At 49.0% G+C, this 13,143-nt stretch overlaps 1 protein-coding gene across 1 annotated transcript in view; it reads right to left on the bottom strand.

Moving 5' to 3' along the window:
• MADD (MAP kinase activating death domain) overlaps positions 1-13,143 on the bottom strand; it is a 69,844-nt gene that overhangs the window by 15,718 nt on the left and 40,983 nt on the right. The window contains 11 exon segments of the mRNA XM_075567480.1: positions 821-883; positions 1,322-1,427; positions 1,906-2,064; positions 2,230-2,313; positions 3,526-3,626; positions 5,204-5,257; positions 6,548-6,757; positions 7,980-8,130; positions 9,754-9,940; positions 11,850-11,955; positions 12,569-12,628. Of these exon segments, the coding sequence (XP_075423595.1) occupies positions 821-883; positions 1,322-1,427; positions 1,906-2,064; positions 2,230-2,313; positions 3,526-3,626; positions 5,204-5,257; positions 6,548-6,757; positions 7,980-8,130; positions 9,754-9,940; positions 11,850-11,955; positions 12,569-12,628 (1,281 nt within the window).

Consider the following 13,143-nt stretch of genomic DNA (forward strand, 5'->3'; position numbering starts at 1 on the left):
TCGTTAGGAAGCCCTTTCCTCTTTGATATAAACTGCCTGCCCTATTGCACAGAAACTACACCTCCCCCCACTGCTGCTCAGATATAAGAGCGTTGGGGCACTCGTGTGAGCATAAAAACATGATCACATGATCATGACTTCCTGATGCCTTGACAAAGGGCTGAGTGGATGCGAAACGTGTGTCGGCGTTATGTGGGACAACTACCACGAATCCCACCGTTGACTCCTCATCGTGGCTGTATGTATTGTTCGTGGGGTTGAATAGATCGGTTGAGGTGATATCATTAATGCTCATTCCACGCATTTTTAAGATGGATTTTAACTTTTGTACCCAATAAATGTGTGTGTTTCGGATAACACGAGTGGCCTCAGCGCTTTAATCCGCTTTGGAAAATGTTCTTGCTGTGATATCAGACCCGGTGGCACCAGAACCCGATCCACTTAAGGTGGAGGAATATTCAGAGTAAGATCTTCGCAGCGGAAAAGACCCAGTGGAAACTACGGGTGCGTTGTATTATTCTCCCCGTGAATATACATAATATTAATAATAATAATAATAATAGTGCACGCGGTCTCTTTTCCTCATCATATTAACAAATAGAATACATACTGTGCCAGGGGTATATAGGAAAACCAAAGTCAGGCAACGTCCCAGGCAGACGTACACATTGGTGGAAGACATGCGAATTAAGGGGAAATGGGGAACTAAGACAGTCGTGTAAATTAGTAGGAGAAAGACGCACAAGCAGGCGGGTAACACCACAACACAGAAAGCATGCCAGTGCTATTAGCTGGGGCAGCAGAAGGGTTTTATTAATACTCAGAGAGAATGTTTCCATGGCTGCATCTTCCAGCTGGTCCCAGACAGAGCCCTTATCTCTTCCTGTGCAAAGCCAGCCCACACAACAAGGCAGCGTGAGAGAGAAGGGGGGGGGGAGGGGGAAATCGGGAAAGACACAAGGGATGGGTAAGTGTCAGAGGAAAAAAGAAAGCAAGAATGGGAAAGTGACGGGAAAGTGGGAGAGATCGTAATGGGAGGAGAACGTTATTATAGTGGGGTGGTGTTAATGTGGGCTGAGCATGGCGGCAGGAGCACATATGGGTTGTTCTGGATGAGGGGTCCGTGAGATGTGGGGTCAGGGTGAGATGGGTCCATAAGTGTTGACCAGGTGATGAGTGTAGGAGGGACAATGAGGGGTTGTCACAGTGGTGGGATGCGGCGGTGGTTGGTGGGTTCCAAGTGGCCCTTCAGGCTTCTGCACACGTTTGTGTCTGGAGCAGCCACATCATGTTTGTGCCCCCCCCCACGCAAGATTCTTACCCAGAAGCCCCTCATAGAGGTAAATGCGCTGACTGAGGTCTTGTGGGGGACGTCCTGGGCTGACATTACTGTCCCGCTCTCCTGGGCGCAGTAACTGAGGCTTCCCCTGGGAGAGAAGGGGCAGTGTGTATATAACACATGAAGACTCTCGCGGGTCAGATTAGCCGCTGTTTGAGAAAACATTTAATACTTCACACACATTAATTGTGCTTATGTTTATACTACAGCATACCAGAAATATCCGCTAGTAAGTTCTTTTTACTGCGAGTGAGTGTAAAACAATGCAGACCAATCACAGGAAGCCCTCGTTTTGACCTGTATTAAATGTGTATGAAAATGGTTTCTATGGAATATTTTCGGATTATTTTTAAGTGTGCTTTGATTTCACGCGGTTTTTGGCAGGATTGCACATTTAATACCGTTAATGCCAGAAGGGTGTGCAACCCTTGCAGAGCCAAGCACTGCACTCCTCTGGGACTTAAGGAGTTAACATAGTCTTGGACGCCCAGGACCCAAAGCTGTTCATGATATGTCACACAGAAACGTCACAGTCACAGACACGGCGTCACAGACATCGTCCTTACAAATATGGCTCCGGTGAGGGAGCTCATCTGAATTTCGCTGTCAGACACTGCCCCTCTGGATCCTGAGAGCCGGCCCCTGCCTGCTCCTCCTAGCGTGTCTCCAGCATTGCTGCTCAGATCACTGTCAGCACCCAGAGTCTCCCCTGAGCTGTTACTCACCTGCACACAGAAAGGCATCTGTCAGATGTATATAGGCGAGAATCTCCCCTTCTCACACCTACATGGCCATTCCCTCAGCCTGCTGTCTCTCACTCTCTCCCAAACCCCATCCCTAACTCCCCCCGACCTCCCCAGAACCTCCCCTCAAGTGTGCCCCGGTCCTACCACTGTGCTGATCTCAGAGTCCTGGCTGTTGCTTCGGATCAGGATGGTGGGTCCCACGCTGCCAGTGTCCAAATCACTCCGCTGCTTCCGGGGACAAGAAACAACACCCGACTAGTGAAACAGGGGCAGCAGCACCCCCAAATTTCCCAATTTATAACCTAAAGATCCCCACTAATGAAATGGGGGCAGCGTGATCCCAAAACACCCCGTAAATCCAACATAAAAATCCCAGCTAGAACACCTGGGATAAGATTACCCCAAAATAACCCCTAACCCCCTGCCCTAAATATATCAGCTAATGGAACGTAAGCAGTATCACAATAACCCAAATACATAAACATACATTAACTCCCCAACCAGTTACGCCCTGAAATCAAGAGAAGAAATCTCAGCTCGCCGATACCCGATATATCTACAGCGCGGTGTGTTATCAGAAACCACACCTTCTCGGCCTTTCTCTAGGGCTAAGGAAGGATACAGATACACCCAGAAACCCACTGACCTGGGGGACGATACATCCATGTGTCAATACTACCAACGTGAAGAGATTGCACCATGTACTGTAGGTGAGTGAATACTTCGGTATTAGGCGAAACCTTTTTTTATTTGAACTAACAATTGATATTTTAGAACAAGCTTTCAAGAATATCCGAAAATATGACTTGTTAGTCCAAATAAAATAAAAAAAGTCATCATCCTATACTGACGGACTCATTGATTTTGCACTGGATCGCAACTGGACGACCACGGCTATTTCTATTTCATTCAACAAAGCCAGTTTAACCAGCCTCGCACCGATGAGACCCAAAAGGTCGAAAACAGAGCTGTCTGTGTGTAGGGTTACTGGCTCTGCACTTCTGTAACCCAGGCTGTGCTGAAAAGCTGTGTAATGCAGCAGGTGTAAGCTTATAGAGGACATGTCCATGTTAAAATGGATAAGAGTGACCCTGTGCTCGTTTGCATGTAATTACACAGAATCCCTGGCTGCAGTGGAAGCACTGAATGCTGAGAGATAATGGGGAAAGGCAGCAATACACACCTGCCTGAGACGTGAATGTGCCCACACGTGGGATTTGTATTTTTTACCCTGACATGTAGATACAAACATTAGAATGATTGATGGAGTTATTAATCTCATTTCCCAGCGATTCCCCTGGGCTTTGTATACATGGAATAAACGGGAGCTCTTCTGACAACATGCGGCTCGCAGCTCTGCCCTCTTGTGCTTCATTCCCTCCCCCTACAGATCACGAAGTTCCCCTGCCCACACTGGATGCAGGACGCCTTCCTCTTTACCTGAGACCCGGACGTCACGCTCAGGCCGCTGTCTGCGCTGATCTGAGACCTCTTCTCCTCCGTGTCACCGCCGTCGAAGAAATTCTTCGCTTGTTCGGAACCTGCAGGAGGCGAGAGGGGCGCTGCTTTAATGGGGGCGAGGGTGGCAGGCGGGTGGCAGGCGGACAGTCTTACTCCAAAGGCTTACGTAACAAGAACTTCGGTGGTCGCTCTGCATCCTAGACAGAAAAGGAGGACTGTGGGAATCATTGTTATTGCTAATTAGATACTTGCTTCCATCTGCAAAAGCATAGCTATAATACAATGTGAAAAGCTCATCCCCCATCTCAGATAATACCGATGCTCAGTGCCCACATCCATCGTAACAGGTGGCACAAGTCCAAATTGTGATCCTAGAAGCGATCAGCCACGTCACCAAGATAAGTGTAGGCTTATGTCAGGATTCTTCTGCGGACATTTGTAAGAGCGAGAGATGTAGAGAAGCTTCTGGTATTGTTTAAGAGCAGAGAAAGCAGCCCCTTCAGACCGGGCACATTGCTGGGTGATTGCGGTTAGAAAGGGATGGTAGCCACATGCATGGTACACTCCTGGGGCGCTGCAGGGATCAGCTTGTAAGGTGGAAGCAGCAGATTCCCACCCTGCTTGTCACATGGCGCTGAGTGGGATGGTAGGGGGGGCGAGAGTATGGCGATAAAGCGCTGGAGAGGGGGATGACGGGAGTGAGGCAGGTACAGACAGGGGTGGGGGGAGGGAGGGGAGTGACGGAGTGAGGCAGGCACAGGGGGGGGTGAACTCACCACTACAGTCACTAACCCAGGACAAGAAACCCCAGCAAACTCATTCACCACAGATGAATCTGCCAGCACGACCCAGAGATCTCCGAACGTCCCACGCATTGTGTGACCGTGAGCATGGTGCAGTACTTGTTGGGCTGTTTGTGATGTATCTGGGACTACCCTAAAGCTAAATCTCTTCTCCCAACACCCACCGAGTTATTAGCAGGGGGAACCTGGCTTGTTATGAGAGTCCTGTTTCATGTTCCATGATACAGCCTGATGTGCCACATCGGGTACAGAACGTGGACAGACAGGATATACCTTTTCCAGGGCCACTATATTAGATTTTCCAACCATGAAGCGGGAGGTAGGTTTCAGCCCAGCCCCTACTCTACAACGTACAGCTGGGGTCCTCAACTCCAGTCCTCAAAACCCCTCAACAGGTCAGGTTTTAAGGCTATCCGTGCTTCGAAGACTGAGCCATTGATTGAGCCACCTATGCTGAAGCAGGGATAGTCTAAAAACCAGACCAGCTGGGGGGGTCTTGAGGACTGGAGTTGTGGACCCCTGATGTACAGCATCATCTGGTATGTGCTGCAGGCGCCTTTGGCCAAAGCAGGTTATTGCAGCATTGAGTGTCAGGGTTAGAGCGGGTATAATGCGGGTTGTACATAACAATATTAACACTGCCCTGTACTTCTGCTGAACACTGGGGGTTCCTGCTGCTTTCACATTGTATTCGGAGTCAGGTCACCTTGGGGTTTTCCCTCTGACGCCACCAGGACAGCAACCGATCAATCACCCTGCATTATTCTAACCTAATGCGCAGCGTCCCGAGTCTGGGGTGTGCCGCACAGCTGGCAGATCTGGGAAAGGTTTGGGGGGTTTCCAGCGTTTCTTACTCTGTTTTTCCATATCTTTTTGCTTTTTCACTTCCCGGTCCTTGTTCCACAACTCTACCCAAGATGCATGGCAAGCAGGAGAGAAAGACAGAGAGAGTCAGAGGCGGATCAGACAGGCCAAAAATGGAAAACAGAGCTCCTACCCCCCTTACCCCCACCCCTCAGGCGGAGGATAGAAAGGAAGGGGGCTGAAACTCTCGGAAACGTCAGGAGAGAAGGAGGAGGAGGAAAGGGGCAGAGAGTACATTTAATTGTGAGCAACAGTGTGATGGAGAGAGAGAATTAGAGAGAGACAGTGTGTAAAATAGGCCAATAATTAATATTTATGTTCATGTACATAAATATCTATATACATATATAAATATCTATATACATATATATACACACACACACGCACACACGCAAGAGGGAATAAGATAGTATCAGCAAAGAGAGAAACAGATGGAGCGATACTCCTGGTTTAGACAGCTATGGAATGTCCTATTCCTGCACAAAGTACGCTTAGTATCCAGATACCTGATGCACACAGCATCCTCACCAACCACCCCCACTTACACTGCACACACACACACACACACACACACACACACACACACACACACACACACACACACACACACACACACACTACAACAGAATCACAATACAATCACAAAAGTCCCAGACATGCAAAGTACTAAACTTCCCACAACAAGCAAATACTGTAGCATTAAAACCAAGCATTAGAGTACATAAGGAAACACTGAACGAAACGCTCAGCCAGCCATAGGAAACACAGACAGGCACAGACATGTACATATAGGGTCCTATTTACTAAGTACCATCTAATGAATGGGCTGTAAGGTACCTTACAAATTATCCCTGCCTAGTAATTATCGTCCATAGGGTCTGCATTGTATAGGCACCAATCACCTACTCATACAATGAGGGATGTTATTCTGATCCTTATAAATAAAACACTACGCAAACAATAACTGTCCAAACACCACTCAATCCTATCACACACACCCACAATCACTGTGACACCGATGCACACGTGACCCATGCTGCCACATACCTATTCTGTATAAGAACCCCAAACCCATGCTGCTTCCCCAACCTGCACACCCACCGCCGAGGCTGGCAGGAAACAGACGTGGCAGTGTTTGGCTAACAGGAGGCTTGGACATGTTCAACCTAAATCCCTACCAGGGAGAGTGGAGATCCCATGAGGACCACGTGACCATGGGGCGAGTCTGATTATGAATGAGTGGGAGGGGGGCGAGTGGTGAAGCCAGACGTGAGTAATGCCATGAGAGCCTCGCAGTTATGCCGTATGTAACCTCCATGCTGCTCTATACACACCAATGGAAGCCACAAAGTTCTCTTCTTTTAAACTCCGGGTATCAAACTCCCGCGCCCCTCTCCCTGCAGGGCCTGACGGGCAGGGCAACAGCTGCTGGGCAGGCAGCTGGGGGGCAGGCCGAGGTTCTCCCCTCGGGGCAGAAACAGGATCCCTGTACACAGGGGTAAGAGCTCCATCTGCAGAGGGGCTGGGCTTCCTTTTCTCATGTTCTTAAAAAGAGAGACAGAGAGAGAGCAGGGAAAGGAGGATGGAGAGAGGAAGAAATGATGAAGACGAGGGAAAGATACAACGGTGGAGCAAACCATGGGAGAGAGAATAAAGAAGACAAGGGAGAGAGGGGGAGGGAGAGAGAGCAGGGAAAGGAGGATGGAGAGAGGAAGAAATTAAGAAGGGGAGGCAAAGATATAATGGTGGAGCAAACCAGAGGGGGGGGGGGGAAGAGAGAGGGAGCGGGAGCGAATAAAGGAGAGAGAGGGAGCGAATAAAGGAGAGAGAGGGAGCGAATAAAGGAGAGAGAGGGAGAGAATAAAGAAGAGAGGGAGGGCGAGAGGGAGGGCGAGAGGGAGGGCGAGAGGGAGGGCGAGAGGGAGGGCGAGAGGGAGGGCGAGAGGGAGGGCGAGAAGAGGAGAGAGAGAAGGGGAGAGAGAGAAGGGGAGAGAGAGAAGGGGAGAGAGAGAAGGGGAGAGAGAGAAGGGGAGAGAGAGAGAATAAAGAAGAAGAGAGGGAGGGCGAGAGGGAGTGGAGGGGGGAGTGGAACGGGAGGGGGGGGAGAGGCGGAGAAGGGGAGAGGGAGGGAGGGAGAGAGAGAGGGAGAGAGAGAGGGAGAGAGAGAGGGAGAGGGAGAGAGAGAGGGAGGGAGAGAGGGAGGGAGAGAGGGAGGAGAGAGAGGAGAGTGGAGGAGAGAGAGGAGAGTGAGGGAGAGAGAGCAGAGTGAGGGAGCGAGAGCAGAGTGAGGGAGAGAGAGCAGAGTGAGGGAGAGAGAGCAGAGTGAGGGAGAGAGAGCAGAGTGAGGGAGAGAGAGCAGAGTGAGGGAGAGAGAGCAGAGTGAGGGAGAGAGAGCAGAGTGAGGGAGAGAGAGCAGAGTGAGGAGAGTGAGGGAGAGAGAGGAGAGTGAGGGAGAGAGAGGAGAGTTAGGGAGAGAGAGGAGAGTGAGGGAGAGAGAGGAGAGTGAGGGAGAGAGAGGAGAGTGAGGGAGAGAGAGGAGAGTGAGGGAGAGAGAGGAGGACAGAGGGGGAGAGAGGGGGACAGAGGGGGAGAGAGGGGGAAAATAAAAGAGGAGGGGCAAGGTAATGAAATAAAGAGAGAGAGAGTGAAAGAGTTATTCAGGGCTTTATAACGCTATCATAGCAATAGCCAACTATGAAGAGGGGGAAACACACATCCCCAGAGCCCAGCGTTCCCCTTCCCCTCCTCTGTCCCTGTGCCCTTTACCTTTGTTGTAATAGTGGGTGTGAGCGATCTCCAGCAGGCCGAACACGCTGGCCATGCCCCCCAGCCCGGCGTTGGCGTAAGAATGTTCCAGACTGGACACGGCGCACTTCAGCAGCTCCAGCATCCCCTTGTATACCTTCCTGCTGATCTCCTGCAGAACGGGGCGCAGGCGTCAGAGAGGCTGCAGCCTTCATGCTCTTTAGTACGCAGCAATCCCCCCCACTAACTGGCATTTCTCCGGATTGGAGCCGGGGGAAGGGGGGTCTCTCCAGGGCCAAACCACATTTTTTTCGGGCCTGCGGATACCCTGCTTCCCGAGATACTTATAAGTAAAGTTACCAGAATTAAAGGGTATTTTTGTTGTTTTTAAAGGGGATTTAAATGGACGTCCAATAGAAAGCCGCAACCGATGACAATGTTGCAGCTTCCCGTTGGCCCAAGACTTGGCAGCCATTTTGTTTCCCCTGGAGAGAGAGTGAAACCTTGTAACTTCACCGGTAAGGATATCTGCCACCTCCGGTTCCCAAAACTGTCAAATCAGAAAATTAAAATGGGGAGATAAAACAAAGAAACGAGTAGGGGAAGATTACTGCAGTAACACTTTCCCAGCCGAGATGCCAGTACTGGGACAGCAGAGGTTAAATGCCAAAGCTGAGAGCTCTGCATGGCTTCAATAACTGCTATATAATACAGAGTCATTATAATACCATGTTTGTAACATATATGAATGAAATTGCATACTAACTTATCATACTTCACTGTTATTATATGTTACTAAAGTATGATTGTGTGTTATTATGATACATTGTGCGCTGGTTACTGTTAATGGAATGTGTTTTTGATGCGCATTACTGTAGATATGTCTGATGTTACTCAAGAAGCAATGTGTCTCTGTTGTATAAAACTTGGTAATTACAATTAGGATTTTGGAGCTGTGCTGAAATTCTACACGAGTCTGGAGTGTGAGAGTAGTTAAGACGGTTAGATCAGTATGACAAAGGCGTCTTTAGAAGTAGGAATATTTGAAGGACAATACAGATCGATTAACTACTACTAGTATCTTAAAACAATGTGGAATAAGGGAGGTTGTTAGAACAGAGATTCATAGTATGAGGACATCTCACAAGGATGGCTGGGAGAGACAAACATAGGGAAACCTTGTTCTACCGTGAATGCCTAAAAGAGAACTGCTGAGGACGAAAAGCATGTTGTTTTCTTGCGGTCTATTGATATTAATTTCTATGTGTAATCTCGTTGAGCGTGAGAAAAAGAAGTAACTGCTATGTATAGCGGGTTATAGGGAAAGGTGTAACTTAGAGATAGAGAGATCAGAGCTATGTAATACCATCATGTGGATAGTCCTTCTCCCTGAACCTGTATACGGCCTGTTATATGCTTTCTGTCACTGAAGAATAAACGAGTACTGGAACAAAGATACTTGCGTCAATCTTGAAGGATGTAAAGTAGGGGTGCTCAACTCCAGTTCTGAAGACCCTCCCCCCCCCAAACAGGTCAGGTTTTCAGGATATCCCTGCTTCAGCATAGATGGCTCAATCAGTCCCTGCTTCAGCATAGGTGGCTCAATCAGAGGCTCAGTCTTTGACTTAGCCACCTGTGCTGAAGCAGGGAAATCCTGAGCTGTTGGGGTGGCTTGAGGACTGGTTGAGCACCGCTCATCTAAATGACCACCTTCAGTTACAATGTGACAAGTATGACCCGTTACCGTTATCATCCCACATTCGTCTAATGCCACCACCTTGAGCCTGCGACTCACCACGTCCTGGATGATGTCGTGACGGGCGTCATCCTCCGATTGGATGGACCGGTTCAATTTGCTAAGCACAAAGACCCGCAGCTGCTCGCTCTCCAGCAGCCGCCGCACCTTCTTCATGTTCAGCCACCCGACTCCCTGCCCCTCCAACACGTTCAGTGCCACCTCCTTCAGGAACTGCTGGTTCTCACTGCGGGCAAAGGCGCCGGGGGCAAGAGGCAAGTCAGCCAATCAGATGCAAGGCATGCGGCAAGCATCCCGGGACGCGCCAAGCACACCGGGACACATCTATGCTGCTCCGTAAAGCACCTTCCTGGCTCATATGTACTAAGTAGCGTTACTTCGGAAGACATTTTCTGGCGCCTGGAGGCCCCTCGCAGCTCATTCATATTTAGGAATAGAAGCTGGAAGGAGTCTTCTGGTATAGCACCGCTTAGTAAATGTGGCCAGCAAGCTGTAGTTTACCAAGTGCCCCACTATTTGTTCCACTCTGGGGTACCCCAGAGTACCCCCCCCCTGCCTTACCCGAGATACTGATCACTGAAAATAGCGGTGCAGACACCAGATTCGGGGGAATTGCCAAATAATTGGCAAATATGCAAATGACTAACATTGCATAGAAATAGGGGGTTCATTGCCCCTTACTACAACGTGATCTTGCTGGGGTTCCCCGGTGAGAGGATGGAAAACCACCGACTTGTAAGTCTGTCCAGTCCGATAACGGCTGCTGTGCCTTAAAGCAGCCATACATTCCCAACCATGTCTGTGTGTTTAATCAATCAGTTGTGTAGCATCAGACAGTACTTACTACATCACATGATCTCTAACTGACCATGAAATGTCTGTATATTGAATATATAACCGCTTTTCACCTAATGTAACCATGTATTGTCACCCTAACTCCGTGCCCGGGACATACATGAATAAGAGAGGTAACGCTGAACTTATTACTTCCTGGTGAACGACAAAAAACAGACAAGGATGCCTAAAGCTACTTCCAATGTGACAAAAATACAGTGCAATACCTATATATTCTCTTGAAGAAAGGGTCATTTGCTTTAACCCTTTGGACAAAGCGTCTTAAGCCTGCTGCCACTTTCAAGGCATGGCCCTAGCAGGTCCTAACACTTTTTTGTTGTATACATTTAGCCACACCCACTAGCACTCCTTTTGACACTTGTATACAGTGGTCGACAAATCACAAAAAAATCTACTCGCCGAACAAAAAAATCTACTCGCCGAACAAAAAAATCTACTCGCCACCTAGTACCACATGTGTGCTGCTTGGGCCAAAAGGAGCTCGCCACGATGTTAAATCCACTCGCCCGGGGCGTGCAAATGTATAGGTTTGTCGAACACTGCTTATATACATATATATATTATGTGGTAATGGTAGGGGTTTCTCAGAGCATGTTGGGTATCTGTGTGTTTACTTCCTGGTGAAACATTTTATTTAAAAAAAACCCTGATGCGAAACACCTTGTGAAAGACACAGGGACGCAAAGGATATATTTTCGGCATCTAGTTTCTTGAACTCTTTTGTGACCGGTTATCTTGTATTATACACACAGGATGAGTAGACAGCGAAAACTATCAGCATCAAGAACATAAAACAATGTTTGGGGCTATCAAAATAATAGGATCGAGCCCCGGTAACCCCTTCAGTGCTGGAGGGCCAGAAATCCAAGGAAGAGGTTAGCCCACCAGCGGGTCAGGTTTGTGTGTACTCTCAATATATTACTTTATTTATAAAAAATGTAGCAGGAAGTAAGATGTACTGCATCCTCATGCCCACACCCACCTACCCCCTCTTGCTTTAAGCTAATTTAAAGAGTTTTAATATATTAAGTTTCCTTGGGTTGCTATAGCAACTGTTTAGGAAGTCAGAGCACTTCCTATTTTGAAATAGGCGGCCCCATATTGGGTGCCCAGGGAAGCAGGATCTATGCCGACTGATCCCGGGAGAACGGATCGGTCGGCAGCTCCGGCGGTGATTGCATTTACATAAAGCTACGCAACTGCTGCATCGATTCCAACACACAAACCAAACATTGCAAACTGCATGTGTCACTTCAAAAGGGAGATATCTGGCTTCTCACCTGGAGTTATTTGCTCTGCCCTGAGGGGAGGGAGATTCTCTTTTCACTGTCGGGCTGTGCTTGATCACTGAAGACTTCTGGTCCACAAGAGCACGCCTGTTACTCGCTGCGAGGGAATAACCAGAGAGCCGACATTACGCCGAGCTCAGCGACGCAGCCGAAGGCAAAGTGGAAAGGAAGAGAGCGGGCGACAGCATGAAAGGAGGCAGGAGAGCGTGAGAGGCGGAGGAAGGACAATACACAGAGAGAGGGGGGGGGGGAAGAGAGGGAGAGATATAAGGAAGAAGGAAAGAGTAACAGGAGATCGTGAGAGAGAAGATATGGTGAGGGGTGTGGATCGCAGGACCCTATGGGCTGTGAGGTATATGCTAAAGCAGTGATGCTCAACTACAGTCCTCAAGAACCCCCCCCAACTGGTCTTCGACTGAGCCACCTGTGCTGAAGCAAGGATATCCCGAAAACCTGACCTGTTGGGAGGGTGGTGTGGGGTCTTGAGGACTGGAGTCGAGACCCCCTCTGCTAAAGAATGCTGTCACATAACTTGGGACCACCAAGGGAACAGGCCGGTAACACCACCACAAGTGAGACAGAACAAAGCATCATGGAAGGTGACAATAATGGCATGGTGGTGAGTTACTGAGGAGGACAGTCTGATGGGGAGACAGAGAGGGTGCTGGGAGTGTGGGGACATGCAGAGCTCATGCTACAAAGGCACCCACCTTCCGCGGGGGCGGGCCCGGAGTCTGCAATAATCTCCATTATAGTATTAAGCCCAAATACTGGGACACAAAATGCAAGGTTAGTAACAGAAACCTCTGAGACCCAATCATCAATCCTGACCAACAGCTGGGGCCCTAACCGCTGACACTCATTCACTGCCCGCCTGGCTCAGGGGCCTCAGAGATGTTACCGCCAGTCCCAGCTACCTGGACTAGGGACCCCCATCCTGCGTCACTCACTCACCCCTCCACCTGACAGAACAGTAGGAGCCCAGTCTTCTCAAAAGACCCTCTAACAATTGAAAGTCTGTTGCCCCTAACCATCTTGGGGCAGTTAACCCCACCATTTCTTTTCACCCCCCCACCTTATACGTGGAATGTCACATAACTGAGAGATCTCATGTGGCACTCCCCCCCATCCCCCTAGGACATAAAGTCTCCTATAAGCATATATGGACATTTACTTTAATGTTCAGACTTTAAACAAGCCTACACAAAGCCAAATGACCGGGGTGGGAAGAGCCGTCCCCAGGAACTTAAGTAATGAAATGGGAATATGAAATGGCTGGTCACTT

Source organism: Ascaphus truei, chromosome 12 (genome assembly GCF_040206685.1).
Source record: "Ascaphus truei isolate aAscTru1 chromosome 12, aAscTru1.hap1, whole genome shotgun sequence".
Taxonomy (NCBI): Eukaryota; Metazoa; Chordata; class Amphibia; order Anura; family Ascaphidae; genus Ascaphus; species Ascaphus truei.